General features: G+C 38.3%; 1 protein-coding gene across 6 annotated transcripts in view; it reads left to right on the forward strand.

The window, feature by feature from the left end:
• Positions 1–18,818, forward strand: part of IFT122 (intraflagellar transport 122) — an 89,264-nt gene that overhangs the window by 52,241 nt on the left and 18,205 nt on the right. For all 6 annotated transcript variants that reach the window (XR_006102091.1, XM_042450964.1, XM_042450967.1 and 3 more), the window contains one exon: positions 10,258–10,419. Coding sequence is in view for 5 of the 6 variants with exons in the window: in XM_042450964.1 (XP_042306898.1) it covers positions 10,258–10,419 (162 nt within the window). In the remaining variant the exon portion in view is untranslated. The remainder of the gene's footprint in view (positions 1–10,257; positions 10,420–18,818) is intronic.

Below are 18,818 nucleotides of genomic sequence, written 5' to 3' on the forward strand. Positions count from 1 at the left end.
AGAAGCAGTTCACTACAGATATGAATGGCATCAGATGCAGGAAGCAGTGCCACTGTTATAATTCTTTTTATGAACCATGAAAAAATAAAAGTGCACTCAAATTACTGAATTAGCCTCTCATCTGCCCTGTTGTACAGAGTCTCTTGGCCAGTCATCATGCCTGAAAATGAATGGGAAAGGTTCTCAAACTGTCTGGAACAGCTTTGTGTAGCAAAACCCTCTGGATTTGAGAGTGGTTCCATAAGTGATTGCCTGTTCATTGCTCCCCTTCTTTCAGCTCACAGCTTTCTAATTATCAGGCAGTTTAGGAGTGAAATTACCCTTGTTGGTATTTCAAGATTATTTTGAAGCTTGGTCAGCATTAATTTGTTTAAGGTAAATTAAACTTTTCCAGCAGAATTTATCTGTGGCAGATTCTGTCAAATGAAAAAAAAAAAGCAGAGCTTCAGGGCCCCATAAAATTATTTCAGAGTTTACATTTATTGAACTTTTGATATATAGAAACAACCTAGCTGCCTTGTTCAGATCAATGCAGAAGTAGAAAAAGTTACTTTTTTGCCCCACCTAGCGTACACCAGCAAGTGTGACCAGTAGCCATGCTTACTAGGGGATTCTAGGAACTGGGTTCCAACAATAATGTTTCCAATCTCTTTCAGATTCAGTTACCCAGATAATGCTAGGAGGCCCAGAGGGCAATGATTTCTTGACAAACAGCTTTAAACAGTTAAATAAATAAATAAAATATTTTTTTATTTATATCCCGCCTCTTTGTCCGAGACAAAGAGGCAGCTTACAAGTTTAAACTGTACAATCTCAGATCCCACTATCCCACCCCCTCTAAAATAATGGTTAAACAATTCACAATTTAAAACATACTTTAAAATAAACAAATTAGACAATGGCTGTAGCAGATTCAGAGGGGTAACGGTTTCCGATTTTGGTGGCCAGTTATCTATTCGGGAAAGGCCTGCTGGAAGAGATCCATCTTAACAGCTATTTTAAAGCTGTCCAGGTTGATAATGTGATGGATCTCCTCTGACAGGCCGTTCCATAATCTGGGAGCGGTAGCTGAAAAGGTCCTCTGGGTGGTTGCAGACAGCCTAGTTTTCAGGTTTATTTTACCTCTGAACTGGGAGGTTCCACTTTGCCATCATGACCAATACACACTGAATGATTGATTCTCAAGGGAATATGTTTTACACCAAACATATTTGCCTCACTTTCGAAGTGCCCAAGGACCCAGTATTTAATTCTTCTAGACAGAGCATCCATAGCAGTTGAGAATTCTGAATGTTTTTAGATTTGTAGTTTAGCTGGGTACTGAGAGTTCTGTGGTAGAGGGCTCTAGTCCACTCCCCAAAATTACAATACTAAAACCCTTTAGCAAATAATTCTAACTACCACATCATCATATCTCAGATTCTATATGGCAGAGCCATGGTGTTAAAGTGATATCATGCTGGTGTAACAGAAATACACGTTACTTGTGACCTTACTGGGGATGTGACTCAGTGACTTGTATCTAAGCTTCTACTGATGCCCTTCTGTGACTTTTGTATTTTTGTTAATTTTTCAACTCCTTGCTGTATAGAACAGCAGTTTTGGTTTTCTCTTTTTCCCTCAGTTTATCAAAACCATTTTACCTTAAGGTTTTTTTCCCCATTTGAAGATTGTGTATTTTTCTTTCTTGAGAACACAGAAAAGCCCTAAAAAATCATCATCACGTTTGCTATGAGAAACAGAATTGATAAAATGTGTTTATGATTCTGTGAGTCAGGAAAGAGAAATATCTTCCACTTTCTTCAGCAAATATCTAGTACATCTTTTTCATAGATACTCAGCAATCTGGTAGTCCTCCCAAGTGAGTCTAAATCCTTCAAAACTAGGCATTCCCCCCATCCTCATATCCAGTGGGAATTATTTTAGTGCCATTAGTAAATAACAAACAGGTGATCACAAGCAAAACAAAATATGCTTGAGCTGCATCTTGTAATAATGTGTAAAATGAGCCGTTAAGATATATGAAAAAAGATCTTATACTGTTGAGAGCAGGGAGGAATAGAAGTCTATCCTATTATTATTATTACACTGTCAATTGGATCCTCCAAAAAAACCACCATATAATCCGCAAAAATTTGTAGTTTATATCTAAACCTATGTATACTTGGACACTTGATTCTTTCTTCTTTTCTAATTCTCCTGGCTAGAATTTCCATTATAGTTATGAATAATAGTGAGGATAGTGGGTAGTCCTATTGGAGGAGCCCTGGTGGCACAGTGGTTAAATGCCTATATTGCAGCCACTCACTCAAAACCTTAAGGTTGTGAGTTCAATACCAGCGAAAGGGCTCAAGCTCGACTCAAGCTTGCATCCTTCCAAGGTCGCTAAAATGAGTACCCAGATTGTTGGGGCAATTGTAAACCACTTAGACACTGTTAGTTCAGTATGAAGCGGTATATAAATGAAGGTGTTTGTTTGTCTGGTACCTCTTTTTATTTCAAATGGTTTGTTTTTTTTCTCTATTTATTATTATCTGTGCTGTCTGATTTTGGTAGATCATCTGTATCCAACCTATAAAATTCCCCCCAGATCCATTTTATTAGAACTTCTTTCATAAAGTCCCAATTTACTTTATCAAAGGCTTTTTCCATATCTTAAGAACACCATAGCCAATTTCCTCTTGTTGTGTTTTTCATCGTATTCTAAAATACAAGCTACAATTCTTAAATTTTCTTTCATTTGGGGCCCGGGTAAAAATCCCGTTTGATCCTCTTCAATTCATTCATTTAATACCTTCTTTAGTCTTTATGCTAAAATTAGTGTGAATATTTTATAATCATTATTTAGTAAGGAAGTGGGTCTGTAATTTTGTGGTTCTGTATTGTCTTTGTTTTCTTTCGGTATAAAAGTTATTATCGCATTTCCCCATGATTTTGGTCTGTTATTTTGATTTATCTTCACTATCCTTTGAAATTGAATCGATAATAGGCTGTTAATCCATCTGTACCAGATGCTTTGCCTGGTTTTGACCTTTTAATCACTTTGATGATCTTCATTTGAGTAATTGGCATGTTCAACAATTCTTGGTGCTGTTTTGAAATTTGTGGAATCTCTTTCCTCTCCAAATAATCTTCCATTTCTCTTTTTTCTTTCATTGTCCAATTTAGAATAATTTGGAGTAATACTTGTAAATATACTCTCTCTCTCTGTGTGTGTGTGTGTGTGTGTGTGTGTGTGTGTATGTCTTCTCTTCTATGAATTCGATTCCTGGGTTCCAGGGTTGAGCTTTGCATCCTTCCTTAGTTCGCTAAAATGAATATCCAGCTTTTTGGGGCAATTAGCTTACATGTTGTAAACTGCTTAGAGACTACTTAGTTAGTATGAATCAGCATAAAAATATAAACGTTAATGCTTTTGCTATTAATTGAAAAGAGGTGAAAGAGAAAATAGTGTCTTCTACTTCAGTGAAAACACACAATGGGAAGAAACAGGAAGCTCTGTTTCCGTTCCCCCATTGCTCCTCAAGCTTCAAAAAGAAGTCCACAGTGTCTGTGCAAATATTGGTCTTGAAACTTAATGGGGGTAATTAAGCATCCCACATTCATACTAGACTACTAAGCTGCCTTCTTTTCACTCAAAACATGTTATTGACTTGGAGTACATGACAGCCAAATTTTGGCTAGAGCAGGGTACATGATAGCCAAATTTTTCAGTCTTTCATTATGTTCTTGTCAGATTAAATTTTCTTCTAGTTTAGATAGTTGTACCTCAGATATAAAATGAAAAAGTTGTAGCCTAAGCTTTCAAGGGAGTAGACTAAGTATGTGGAAGCTTATGTTACAACTTCTTTTACTCAGGTAGTCTCAGAGGTGCTACAAGCTCCCTTTGCATACTAGATAGTTGTTCTTGTCTGCCTTCATTTGTGATTTATGGCAACCTTAAGGCAAACCTTGCATGGAGTTTTCTTGGCAAGATTTGTTCAAAGGGGTTTCCCCATTGCCTTCCTCTGAGACTGAGAATATGACATACCCAAGGTCCCTCAGCAGGTTTCCATGGCTGAGCAGTGATTCCAACCCTGGTCTCTGGAGTCATAGTCAACACTCAAACCATGCTAGCTCTCGTAGTATGACAATTTTTGACAGCAATTTGATAAATTTCAACACAATTAGCTATTATGATATTGAAACAGGATAGCAAGATGTGATTTGGAATTAAATGTTTGCACACTAAAAGAAGGATTGTGTTTATATAATCATATAAAATTTGTGGTTATAGAAATTCAACATTCACATTTCTCACAGAGTTAATGGGCATAACGTCATCATGCCCAAATTTTATTGAGTTGAACACATCTGTGCAGTTTGCACATTATATTTCTTTTCAGATTTTCTTTTCAGATTTTGCTGGAAGACTGACCTCCCCCCCAAAAAAAACCAAAAATGAACAAACAAAACAAAAACACCAGATAGACTTACTTGAATAAGTTAACAGGAGTTCTAGATGTTGTTATTTTCAGTTAACAGCATTCCAGTATACTTTCATTGTTCTTCTGCAATTTTACTTAATGGAGAAACTGTTTAGGAAAAAAGAAGTTACCTTTCAGTGTAGCAGCTGTTGGAGAACTCAGTCTGGAAGCACCTTGGTTAAGGATTCAGTAAGTTAAGGAAACCATTTTTCTGAAACACATGAGGCAAGAGATGAGCCTGGGAAACCATGAAACTCACACTGGATCCTTCAACCGTATTTCATGTTTTGCTATGTCTTATAAGAACTGCTCTATTTTATGCTGCCATACACTAGCGGCATCTGATGAAACAGACTGTAATTCCCAGAAAAGTTTGTACAGTGGACCCTTGTTATACGCTGGGCTTTGGTTCCAAGATCCCCCGTGTATAACAAAATCCATGGATGTTCAAGTCCCACTAAATATAATGACATAGCAAAACGGTGTCCCTTATAAAAAATTGAAAATCAAGGTTTGATATTTGAAATTTATACTTTTTTTGAACATTTTCAAACTGGATGTTTCAAGCCATGTATAAAAAATCCGTGTATAAGAAGGGCCAGCTGTACCATAATAACATTTAGTCTTTGGGATGGCACAAGCCTCTGTGTTAGACTAACAGAACTGCACCTCTGCAAATTGTTACTAAGGAAAGATACTTGTCATACAAGTAGTGATTTGCATTTTCTTTTTTAAAAAATGTGTAAATGTTCAGTCTCTTTTTTGGTATCCATATTTGCATCCCCTGAGGAAACCCAAAGCCAAACTCTCACCTCAGTCCAATGTCTCTTGAGGGGATGGATTGCTTTTCTGTTCCACGAATGATCAGTTCTGCATAACTGGAAATGTTTCTTGTTACAGAGGTTGGGAGGAACAAAGATAATTTGATCACTTTCAGAATTAAATGTTCCTGCTTTGCAGAACTGTTACGGTGGTAATCAGTAATTAGTAAACTTACAATGACGGAGACAACAGCCAGAAGTTCAGTAGCTCAGATATGCTGTTTATTTGCTATAGCAAAGAGACTGACCCTTTGAATCACTTCAAGAAGAGCCAGTGTTGGAGGTAGGCTGGTGGCTCTCCTTTATGCACAGAAACCACAGAAACCACAAGCTGTCACAAGTGTTCAGTTTGACCAGACAATTACACCATGTCTCATTCTTAGTTTCTGCAACTTAAGCTAGCAACCTAAGCAAGTCTATATTTGCAATCCTTAGTGTAGCATCAGCAAGCTAGCAAGTTAACATGTGGCCTCCTTGTCCCCCATGTCTCCCCCTCCCCTATATATTTCTCGTTAGTCTAACCGCAGGACAGAAATTTCCCGTACAGCGAATGTCCAGTATACTACCTATGCAATTTTGGTTATCCCTTGTCACACATCTCTTACAGTTAGGTTTGGCAATTTCTTGTCACATAGCAACTTTGAATTGTCAATGGCTTCTAGTTATAATTTATTACCTTTAGTCCTTAATTTAGCCTCCTTTTTACCCTATCAGAACAATAAGAAGTAAGCAGAAGAGAATAGGAATTGATTTCTTCAGTGGGTAAAATAGAATAAAGAAAGACTGTTTCCATTTCTGACTAATCGTTGTGGAGGATTAGAGGAGAGAAAAGGCAAGATGATCGGGGTGGCAGGTATCATGTATTAAACTATTAGATGCTTCCTGGATAATGGAGAGGTTGTGAACAATATCAAGAGATATATTTTAATCATTGTGTTAAGATATCAGGATATTAAATTCTCTCACATGGCACTGAGTTTAGTAAGGCCAGTTTCAGCATAACTGATAGGAAATGCCAGCAATACTAAGTAATAAAAGGCTTGTAAGTGGTACACTGTGCTTTTTAAATCACATCAATATCCTTAGAGCTTACTTCCCTTTCTGACAGGATTGAAAGACAGAATGATTCTTTGAACAGCTAAAGAGGTAATCCAGGTGGTTTGCTCAGCCTTTCATTTCAGATATTTAATGGCAAAAGTATGTGAGTAATATTGTTAAGGCCATTGCTTTTAAATGAATGTGGTGTACTTAGAGGAGCTAGTGATTTTATTTGGATCCTGACAGCACTTTTGTTGGAGGTGTGTGCATACACACACAAACATGAACGTAAATACAAATACGATTCACACATATTGTCCAAGAAGTTTCATCTAATGACTGGAAACTGGTTGTGGTCCTGCTGATGGGCTATGCATTTCAAGCAGGTGATAGCCAGTTAAGGGTAATACTTCCTAAAGACTTAGATTTGTTTCACTAGAAGTGGGACATAGGTTTGTTCATCTTTTTGGATGGTATTTTTATTTCTTATTGTAAATTACTTTGAAAGTACATCATTGAAACTTATTCTTAGCTATCTGTCAGGAATGAGTTTTTAGAAGTTATGTTTAGTGCCATGTTTCCTAAGTTGAAAAAGACAGAATTTAAAATGCAAAGTGCATAATTAAAAATTATGGGCATTTCTGTGGTGTCGATCACCATAACAACACACTGATAGTACAGATGGTAACCATTAATTTTTAGAATAGAAACAAGATACAACATTTTCTGATGTTCATAATCTTAGTTATTAAATCCATATTAAGTTATAAAGTCTAAAGTTACCAGATACTTGAAAATACTTCTTATTTTTCTGCCAATATATTCCTTTTGAAGGTCTGTTAACCCTGTTAAAGTTCTAAGAGCTTTGCCAAGAAACAAACATGCCGACAAGTAGAACTAATCAAAAGAATATACGTTCATCAAATTTGTCCAGTTTGTGTGTGTCCTGGAAGAACTTTGTGAAAGGAAGACTAATGGGGAATGGAAATGGATGGAATAACCTACTGTAGATTTAAAAGGCCCAGGACATGTGAAGGTGCAAAATAGGACCCCTCAAAAACTTCATACTAGATGGAATAATTTAACAGTTCTTTTTATATGTTTCGTTACAACTTGAAAAGATAGAAGCATTTACAAAGTTAAAGCAGAGATTCTTAGATTAAGATTATTAAAATGTACTGTGCAAAGAACCTGGTACAGCCTACATTCGTTTCCAAAGGGCTTATGGAGAGCAACATGATCAAAAGACCCTTGTATGAACTAGAAAAGCTGTATAGCAAATATTAGTTTTTGAAAAGCACTCAGTTTGAATAACTTGGATTAATTTCTCTAGTGGGTGAAGAACAGTAGGTCAGTCGAACCTGCTGCAGATTTAATACACTGGACCCTTGTTATACGCTGGGGTTTGGTTCCAAGATCCCCTGTGTATAACAAAATCCGTGTATGCTCAAGTCCCATTAAATATAATGACATAGCAAAATGGTGTCCCTTATAAAAAGTGGAAAATCAAAGTTTGAAATTTGAAATTTATACTTTTTTGCAACATTTTCAAAGTGTGGATGCTTGAATCCATGTATAAAAAATCTGTGTATATGAAGGGCCGACTGTACACGTAAACCTCATTTATCAGCACTATACTTTTTACACTGATCTTTATTATACTATAGAAATCATTTTGTAGAACTGTTTTGCATATTAGAACAAAATCTATTACATGTTTGCTTGAGTTTCTTTGTATTATTGCTTCTTATGATTCCACATGCATTTATCTTTGAGCAACTTTAGTCACCTTCTTGGCTCCTTTGCATTAGCTGTTTCATTATAAAGTGTATCCTTTTGCATGGTTCTTTGATATTGGGATTATTTTGTATATATGCCACAAGCAGCACCATTTCTGTTTGAGAAGAAGCAAAATGCTTCATAAGCTGTCCTGAAAAAAGATATCCATACTGATGACTTTATCTTACCCCGAAAGCCAAGGATGTAAAAAACAAGAAAAGAAGTGGAAGCTGTTGAGTTTTCTTCCTTGACAACAAGAAGTGGGTCATTTCTCACTAGCATGTGAAAAAATAATGGAAACACAAATCTGGTGGTTTAGTATCATTGGCTTAATGGAGACTTTGGCATTGTTTCAAGAGCATTGCTTAAATGTACTAAACTAAGCCATGATCACTTTCACACTGTATTTAGTTCCTTGTTAAATTACAGGTTATTAGTCACAATTGGCCCAAGGTAGCCATTTAAGCTCCTCAAGTTGTGTTGTCAGGTTTTATCCTAGGTTGTTGTGTGACACTGTGTGGGATCATTTGAGGAGAATATAGCTCAAGGGAATGTTCCAGCCAATGTGACATCTGCTTCTACTTTTTGCAGATCCACTCACCAGCAAATGCCTTCGGGGAAATGAGCTTGAGAGTGGTCTTAAACCCATCATATACAAGTATCAAGGCAATTTGTATTTTGTGGTGCAGCTTTGTCCAGTACAGATTGGTTCAGCATCTGGTTGCCTTTTGTGTTCTGTTCTTTGCTGATGAGTTCCTCAAGTGCTTTTGATCATGGATCAGTATTATGTTTGAGAAAGTCAACATTCTTTGCAACACTGGCTGGCAATAGTTTTTGCATGTGGGAGAGAGAGAGAGAGAGAGAGAGAGAGAGCACTGAAGAAAGCAGTGTTAATGTTTTTTAAAAAGAGAAACCTAAGTGGCTTAGCATTTTCCCTCAGAGGTTTCCCTTAAGTTTTCTGTCATTGGTAGATGCTGAAGATTAGAAATAGGTTCCTCAGTATTTCATGTTGAAAGTGTTGATACTGTATATGTCATTTTATGTATGGAATTATACACCTTTGGAGTTTTTTTTAAAAACAAGGTCAGGATAGAGTTAATATTGGGATAGAAAACTCATGGGAGATATTTGAATAGGTTGGATCTCAGTATACTTTCAAGATTGGGTTGGTATTACTTTCCAATTCTTAGCTGTCATCAAGAAAACTAGCATACCTTAACGGTATAATATCAACAGCAAATCCATGAGGCACATGCTAGTTCGAAATTGTAATTGGTTGATATGTTACTAAAATTGTTATTCTGCATCCAAAAGTCCAGTTGAAATTGGAATTGGAAAGTATTTAAATTTGTCTGGAAGCTGTGGTTTGGTTTCTGATAGTACAGTGTTGTATGTGTCTTATCATAAGTAATCTCCAGTGAATTCAGAGGGACAACTGGCCAAATGACTTTATAGATTTCTGAAGTCTAAGGCCTCTTTCATACAGCATTATAGTGGCACTTTGATACCACTTTAACTGCTATGGCTCCATCCTAGGGTTTGTAGATTCATAAAAATCCACATTGTGCTGGTGTTGAAATGTACGGGAACAGAAGGAGGGTGTCTTATACCTGTCCACCCTTTCACACACATGTCTCTCACTCCAAAGCCTTCCTGAGTTGCTGGAAGGTGGAAGACACTGAGGTAGAGTGCAGGGAACTGCTGGAAGATGAAAATTATCTTACTGGTTTTGCACAACAAATAGAGGTTCTGATTGGGCTTTCTAAAAATACTGTGGCTTTTTGCATCATTAGTAAAAAAAACAATATACAATTAAAGTAGTTTGAACTTTCTTATGGAACACTTGTTTTTAAATGAGATGCTGTTCTGCCTTTTGAGTGCCCCCCCCCCCAATATTTATACTGGATTCCCCCCACCCCACCACCTTTTACTGGAATTATAGGGGTGGGAGAGAAGGATGACTTAGTCAAAAGAGATTACCAAACAATGCAGTTGATATCTAAAGGACTAAGTTGGTTTAAAATTAAAATGCAAATAATCCAGTTTAAAAGCTTTGTGAGTCATGGTGTAATTTTTTCAGTGGCTGTAGCCAATCCTGTTTCCTGACTGATTATGTTGGCTAAAATATTTCCTGTACTTTATTATTTCTTAAGGAGAGGAAGAAGCGTGGAGAGAACAACAATGACCTGTTTCTAGCAGATGTTTATGCATACCAGGGAAAGTTTCATGAGGCAGCCAAACTGTACAAAAGAAGTGGCTATGAAAACGTGGCTCTTGATATGTATACTGACTTGCGCATGTTTGACTATGCAAAGGTATGTGAATAGTCATTATAGGATGTTTATGTAAACTGGCCTTGGTATGCAAGAATCTAGTTGCTTCCTTCTGGTCCATGCATCTTCTGTTCTTTTGCTAGATAGAAACCCACACTGAACTTCACTGACCTCTCATGAACTTACATGGTGGTATGTTGCTTTGTATGCACCACATTTATATTTACAGCATGTGATAGAAGGATGCTAGGCCAGCAGGACCACTAACCAGTCCCAAGTGGACTGCCAAGAACAAGCCTTGGTAGACATCACATTTCCTCCAGATGGAAAAATGTTCTTTCCCATGTATGTATATTTCTGTTCCTCAGGAACAGTAGGGAATAAAGAACAATAGGAAGTAAAGGGAAAGGTACGGGTAACAGGAAAAGTTCAGCAGCTGGAAAAAAAAAGAAAAAAGAGTGAGCCTGAAACAAGATGTAAAGTACAGATAAGCAAACATTGTCACTCAGGACTCATTACTAATTGAGGGCAGATCTACAAAAGGATTCCTTGGGGGAGGCTGGGAGAAGCATTTCTACTTTTCAAGAAATTCCACATAGAGACTGTTCTATGTTGCTACTATACCATGCGAACACTTACCATACTAACTGCCAAGAATATATACTGTGAGCATATTTTCTATGCCATGTGGAGAATAAACATGATAGATAATACTGCCTCTACATAGAGCCTATGAAGGTTTTTTTGCAGCAGTGTCGAAGGAAGTGGAAAGTCAGGGACTCAAAAATAATTTGGAAATTGCAGCTGTGAACATCCTTGGGAGATAGAGAGAAAGGCGACCTGAAGGCCACCAGCAGCTGTCTGGGGATATGCTAAATATAGCAGTGCAACAATGGGTGGGTTGTGTGGAAGGTCCAACCAAAAATGGCTAGCCGGCACATGTATATTATTCCTGCAAAATCTTGTCTGAAGTCTTGCTGGATTTCTGAACCCATGAGACCTCCGCTGAGACCAGGTGCAAGGTTTTCCAAATCTTGCTTGAAGTCTTGTGATGGCAATGCCATCGTGAGACTTCAATGAAAATGGACTCTGGGCAGCTCCTCTGAGTTCTCAGAAGCCCCGGTGTTTTTCTCAGGGGTGTCTGGCACAAGAGCATCCCTCCAGACAGTGTTAGGGTTAGTCATCTGTTTAGAGTTCATGTTTGCCAACAAATTGGTGTACAGTTTATTTAATGTATGCATTTATTTTCAAATTTTACAAAAAAATGTTCTTTCATTAATATTTATTTGCTCAGTTACCTCATTAATTCATATCTTTGTCAGTTGTTGCCTGGTGATGCAAAATTTCAAACACAGGCATAAACTGGTTTGGTGAGGTAGACAGTGTTTGAATAGAAGGAAGGGACAACTAGGGATAATAAGTATAATAACAGCATTACTAGATCAGGCTGTCAGGGCAGAAGCAGGCAATTTTTTGTTGTTTGTACACAGCAAATGAGATTCACTGATATCTGTCCATTCAAGTAGAAACTGATATCTGTCCATTCAAGGATAATTCCCTCTGATTTCAAAGGGGCTTTCCTTGTGAGAAATATATGTAGAATTGTGGTCTCAGTGGCATGTTGCCACTTCTGAAAATAGATGTTTTGTTTACCTATCCTGAGTAATAGCTATATGCTAAATAAATTTGTTTAATGCAGCTTTCCCTAACCAGACTGCCCTCCAGTTGTGTTGGACTACAACTTCCATTAACTCAAGTCTGCAGGGCCACTGTCTGTGGTAGCTGGCAACAATAGTTGTAGTCCAACGTATCTGGAAGGTTCTGACTTGGGCGAGACTAGCCTTTGGAAAAGAGAGGATTGGCTCTTAGTGTAGTTTGAACTAAAAAATATCTGTGGTACACAATTATGATGCCATTGTAACTTCACAGGCTCTATCCTACAGGATTTTGGGATTCATAGCTTGTGTGAGGTACTTAGAATCTGATGCTACAGAGATGTAATATACTTCCCCTGAACTGCAGTTTCTGTGTTACCTCTGAACACTACATAATTAAATTGATTTAATCTTTTGTCTCTTTCTTATTAGTACCTTCTAAGTATCCCATGACATTACAGATCTCAGCTTGCTGTAGGTTAGCATCATGACGGTTATAAAGTGGTAGAATTGTGTAGTGTAAATAGACCTTGCTAAAAAAACAACCCTAAATGTGTACCTAAATACTGGCGCTTCAGTTGATGCTGCTCCTGCTCAAGACATGCTGCTTTACAGCTTTCGACGGTAGTTACAACACAAGAAAGCTTCAAGTGAAATGGGCCCTTTCGCTTAGCAATACTTAAAAGTGTAACACATAGAATTAATGCAGGGGATTTAAAAGGAAATATATTTTGGATTTTGGACTACAGTTTCCAGAATCTTCTCACCAGCATAACCACTGGTGATGTATTCTGGGTGTTGTAGACCAATGCTCTGTTCTTTTCCAAAGCTCTGTTCTTTTCAGTCCAGTGTATAATGTTAGGAAGACATGCAAGGAATGCCTTCCAGACCTGTTCAAGGAAATATCAAGCCTCATTCTCGGTGATCCAAAAAATGAAATTAGACAAAAAAGTAATGTCTTTCAGCTCTAAAAAAAGAACGTTAGTACTGTATATCCCTATGATCTTATCTAGAGACATAGATTTTCTCTGAATCATCCTTTAAAAAATATGAATATATCATATTACAGAGGCCAAAATTATTTTCATCCTCACTGCATCAGATATTCATAGAGTTGTTCAACTGGAAGAGATCCCAAAGGTGATCTAATCCAGTTTCCTGCCAATGCAGGGATTCACAGCTAAAGCATTACTGACATAAAGCCATCCAATCTTTGTTAACACCCCCCCCCCCCAGACACACACAATATGAAAGAAAATCCACCACTCTCCAAGGTACTCAGTTCAACATCTGAACAGTAGGAAGGTCAGGAAGCTCTTCCTAATATTTACTTCGAATCTTCTTTCTTATAATTTGTATCCGTTGACTCAGAACCTACTCTCTGGAGCCCCAGAAAACAATAGCTTTTTTACTTTTGCACAAAATTGCACTCAATTTTGCACGTTTATCCTTAATAGGAATAGGATGGCTTTCCCTTTGGGTTGTCCTCAAGGTTTAGCCTGGAATCGTCAGGAGCTGAGCTCTGTCTCAGGAGAATTGTCATTTCAATAGATTTCAGTCTCCAAGAACCTTATCTAATAGTCAAGTAATCAGAAGAAAACTAGGACTCAGAAGGATAGTTACAAAGGAACTAGGTAAGAGTCTGAAGTGAAAAAATATATCACTAAATGCTAAAGTTAGGATTGTCCATGCCATCATATTTTCCATCACTATGCATGGGTGTGAGAGCTGGACAGTGAAGAAAGGGGATAGAAAGAAAATAAATTAATTTGAGATGTGCTACTGGAGAAGAGGATCAAGAAATTATGTAGGAGAGTGACTTAGTGAATTTTGTGAGGCCAGCAGTTAGAATCATAGAATCAGAGAGTTGGAAGAGACCACAAAAGCCATCCAGTCCAACCTCCTAACATGCAGGAACTCAAAATCAAAGCGCCCCAACAGATGACTATCCAGTCTCTGTTTAAAGACCTCCAACGACGGAGACTCGACCACTCTCCAAGGGAGTGTGTTCCACTGCTGAATAGCTCTGACCATCAGGAAGTCTGTCCTAATGTTGAGGTGGAATCTCTTTTCCTGTAGTTTGAATCCATCGCTCTGTGCCTTATTCGCTGCAGCAGCAGAGAACAAGCTTGCTCCGTCCTCCATATGACACCCTTCACATACTTAATCAGGGCTATCATATCACCTCCTAACTATCTCTTCTACAGGCTAAACATACCAAGCTTCCTCAGTCTCTCCTCATAAGGCATGATTTCCAGATCCTTTACTATTTTGGATGCCCTCCAATGGACATGCTCCAACTTATCAATATCCTTTATGAATTGTGGTGCCCAGAACTGACACAGTATTCCAGGTGAAATCTGAATAGAGGGGCACTATTACTTGCCTTGATCTAAACCAATGGTTCTCAACCTGTGGTTCGTGACCCCTTTGGGGATCAAATGACCCTTTCACAGGAGTCGCCTAAGACCATCGGAAAGCACATATTTATGAAGTAGCAACGAAAATAATTTTATGGTTGGGGGTCACCACAACATGAGGAACTGTATTAAAGGGTCGTGGCATTAGGAAGGTTGTGGTTTTTTCAGGCTATGTGGCCATGTTCTAGAAGAGTTTCTTCCTGACATTTCGGCAGCATCTGTGGCTGGCATCTTCAGAAAATGCTTGCCTGGAAAAAGTTGTGTGGGTGTGTGGGTGTGTATATATATGCGTGCTGTGTGAGCCTGGGAATGCAGGAGTGATTTGCATGTGTATTGTTCCGTTGCTGATGGCAGGCTTCAGGCTGGGAGGCTAATACAAAAGAGGAATAGTGTCTGCTAATTGGTGATCATTATCTGCTGGGAAAGATAATGATCATCAATTAGCAGACATTAATCCTCTTTTGCATTAGCCTCCCAGCCTGAGGCCTGCCATCAGCAACGGAACAATACACATGCAAATCACTCCTGCATTCCCAGGCTCACACAGCATATATATATAGACCCAAGCTTTTCCAGGCAAACATTCTCTGAAGATGCCAGTGAAACATCAAGAAGAAACTCTTCTAGAATATGGCCACATAGCCTGAAAAACCCACAAAAAACTATGGATGCCAGCCATGAAAGCCTTTGACTTAACCTTGAATAGACTTGAATCCTGCCTGCCTCCCATCTAGAGATCTCACCACTTGTGGCTGAAATCATCATTTCTCTGCAGTAACTGTTTTAGTACTGCATAACCTATTACTTTTCTAATATTTTATGGCAGGACAGTTGCATGTGCAACTCCTAAAAGTAATTGAATACCAAAGTCAGGATTGCTCATGCCATAATATTTCTGATTTCAATACAGGGTTGTAAAAGCTAGACAGTAAAAAAGAAAATAAACTGACTTGAAATATTCCGAAGAAGAGTTCAGCAAATACCACAGGCTTCCAAAAAGGCAAATAAATGAGTATCAGAGTAAGTCAACCCTGATCTCTCCCTGGAAGCCAAGATGACTAAACTGAGAATGTCGTACTTGGGCCAATTCATAAGAAGACTAGAAAAGACAACAGTGCTTGGCAAGGTAGAAAGTGATAGGAAAAGAGGGACATCCCATTACAGATTAACAGAGTCAATCAAGGAAGCTACAGTCATTCGTCTGTGAGATCCGAGCAAGGCTGTTGATGATAGGGTGACCTGAAGATCTCTCATTCATAGGGTCGCCATAAGTCAAAGTTGACTTGATGACAGTTAACAACACCAATAACAAAGAAATGTGACAAGGTACTCTTGCAATATTCACCAGCCAAAGCAAGAAGGTTCAAGAGGCACAAAAAAGAATAGGAATTTAACAATAAAGAGAAGGAAAATTATGGAAACAAATCTTGGGTAAACATTGCAACACAGAGTTAGGAGACTGCTAGAGGTGCAGAGACAACCAGGAGTTAAACAGAGGAGGACCTGGGTATTCAAAATTCAATACAGTTCCTTGCACCTCTCTATAGCTAAGCCATGTTGCAGCTGTCTGCTGAGTTAGGAAAAACTCTGTCTGCAGTGTGAACTGAGACCCTTGCTGCAGCCCTCCACGTTGAGCTTAACATTGATAAGATGCATGATGACTACCATATGTTAAAACATGTAAAGAAGGTAGTCCCCAAGGAGCAGAACACAGATCAGAGATGGGTGGAGGTTTTTGCATAAAGGCCAGAGGGTAGTTGTAGCCAAAGGAAGAAACTGATCTCTTTTGCACCATCCATTCTGTAAACTGATAGTAGTAGGAATAATAATAATAATAATAATAATAATAATAATAATAATAATAATAATAATAATAATAATGTACTGCAGCCATTAACTCAAAAACCACAAGGTTGCGAGTTCAAGACCAGCAAAAGGGCCCAAGCTCGACTCAGGCTTGCATCCTTCTGAGGTCGCTAAAATTAGTACCTAGACTGTTGGGGGCAAATTAGCTTACTTGCTAATTAGCTTACTTGCTCATCACCGCTATGATCTTTTGGAATAGCGGTATATAAATAATAAAATAACAACAACAATAACAACAACAAAAATAATAAAAAACAAAAATAACATGAAACAAAATAATTTAAAAGGAGTGTGTGCTCTGGCCTCTAAAAGGTCTGAGTCTCCAAGTTATGGTTTAAATAGTAAAGGAGAATTAAAGAGGTAAAATTGGATCAGTGAATTTAGATAGGTAAAGCAACATGTAAAAGTTTGATCTCAGATTGGAAAAGAAAATTCCATGAATTTCCTCAGCCAGAGTTGGCTTTCTTTCTCCTGGCATCTTTTGAGTCTTGATTTTGTGGCTTCTGATCCTCAGCCCCTCCCAGTGCAGCACCTTCATCTTGGTTATCCTTGGCCCACCTCTGATGATTTTGCTTTCTATCCCAGCAGTTCCATTAGTTACCAGTTGCCATGGCTAGAGGAACTGCTGCATTGCTGTGCAAGGATGTGATCAAAATACCCTGAAAATTCAGGTTACCTTGACAGATTTCATAGTACCAATCTTGAACTGACAACCTATTTGATTTCTTTGATCCTGTAAATGAACCCTGAAGTTGTATTTGTATATGTCTGAAAATTGAATTCCCAAGCAGAGATAAATTGAACTCTGTTTGAAGAATGTGACAGTTTTATACTTGGATGAAGGAACTTTTAAAGCCTTTTGTGGTATTTTCTTATCAAATCCCTGAAATGCATTGTACTGTATAGTCTCATTAATCACTCATTGCAGACTTACTCTATCCATTACTGGACAAAAGCTTTGCTGTGACATGTATAGACTTCTGAATTTTGCTCAGAGGGATTGGGGGGCTGTCTGAAATGCAGACTTCACTGCCAATGCTTGAATGACATTTTTTTTTAAAAAACTGCAAGGTCTTAGTGAAGGGTAGTATTTAAACTCCTCTGAACATAAATCTCATTCATGGACTAGAAATTTGCCATTATACTAATGTAAATTTTGGCAATGATAAATTCCACTTAACTAACTGAGGTTGGAATCCTAGACACACACTTCAGTGAATAAGCCCTATTGAATTCATTCAGGTAGATATGTATAGGCTGCACTATTAAACAGTTAAACTGACACCTTTTCAGAATGATTCTCATAGGCAGAGCATCATATCTAATGATAAACCACCCATGGTTAAAATCAGTCTGTGTATGCAAGGAATAAAAACTTTGGGAAAGGATCCTGTGACTACAGAAGCAATAGGTGAGATGTTACCCAAAAGAAGGTGGGGTGGACTGGGGGGATGCTACCAGTTATGTCAGTTTCTCTTTAAATGTTGGGGGAATTGTTTAGCTCAAGGAAGCTTAAGTCTGGGTAACTTGAAGATCATTTCCACCTGTCTGTCCTAGTACTAACTAAGGAGATCTCCAAGTTTAGGTGAATAACGAAGAGTTTCATTTGGAAATATGCAGGAGTGCAACCAAACACATGATAATAATTCAAACAGACACACCATTTAGAGGTAACTGAAATAGAGGTATGGACACGGGATAGTGGAGTTTTAGGGTTTTAGAGGGGACAGTATTTACCTTCCCTGGAGAGAAGGCCACAGAAAGTGGAGTATGGCTCAGAGTGTGCCTGAGGGTGACACAATGAGTGGAACAACCTCTCTGTGCACACATGAGGCTAGAGCTGGGGCTGATCTTTATATCTGAGAGCCTTGAAGGATGGAATGTAACAAAGACCTGATGGTCTTCCCAGAAATTGACAGTGGGATTCCGGAATGACAGATGGAGTAACTTCGGAGTAACAAAAACAGTGGTTGGATTTAGGACATCTTCAAGATAAATAGATAAGGAAGTTGGCTGGGAACACAGCAGGGGTTACTCAACTTTTGCCTTGGTTCCTAGTGTGAGAGAGTCTTGGGGACGATGGAGCAATCAGCAAACCCATTTAGCTTTTATCTTGATGTTACGTTATTTCTTCACATGTCCTCGTGTGTCCGTGTCCTTCCCAGGGAACGTCTCCTGATGTTCCAAAGGTCATTGTGACCTCTTAAGAACATGCCTGGCTCCAGATATGAAAGTATGAAAATATGGAAGCCCCAAATATAATGTGGGGTATAGGTATGCTAACAGCGGAGGATGTTAGTGTTTTCCCTGTTCTCTGTTTTTCCCTGCTGCAAAGCCTCTTGCATGAAGCGTTCTTTTGTTAAATTGACTATCTGGCTTTCATTCCCTATATATGTATATAATGCTTAAGTGAACCCCATGAAGTTCATGGACAAAAAGAAAGCTGAATTGAGGATGTTATTTTGGTAGTTTGACTTGGATAATGTGTTTGGCAGTTGTT

The sequence above is a fragment of the Sceloporus undulatus genome, chromosome 2 (assembly GCF_019175285.1).
Source record: "Sceloporus undulatus isolate JIND9_A2432 ecotype Alabama chromosome 2, SceUnd_v1.1, whole genome shotgun sequence".
In the NCBI taxonomy this organism is placed as follows: domain Eukaryota; kingdom Metazoa; phylum Chordata; class Lepidosauria; order Squamata; family Phrynosomatidae; genus Sceloporus; species Sceloporus undulatus.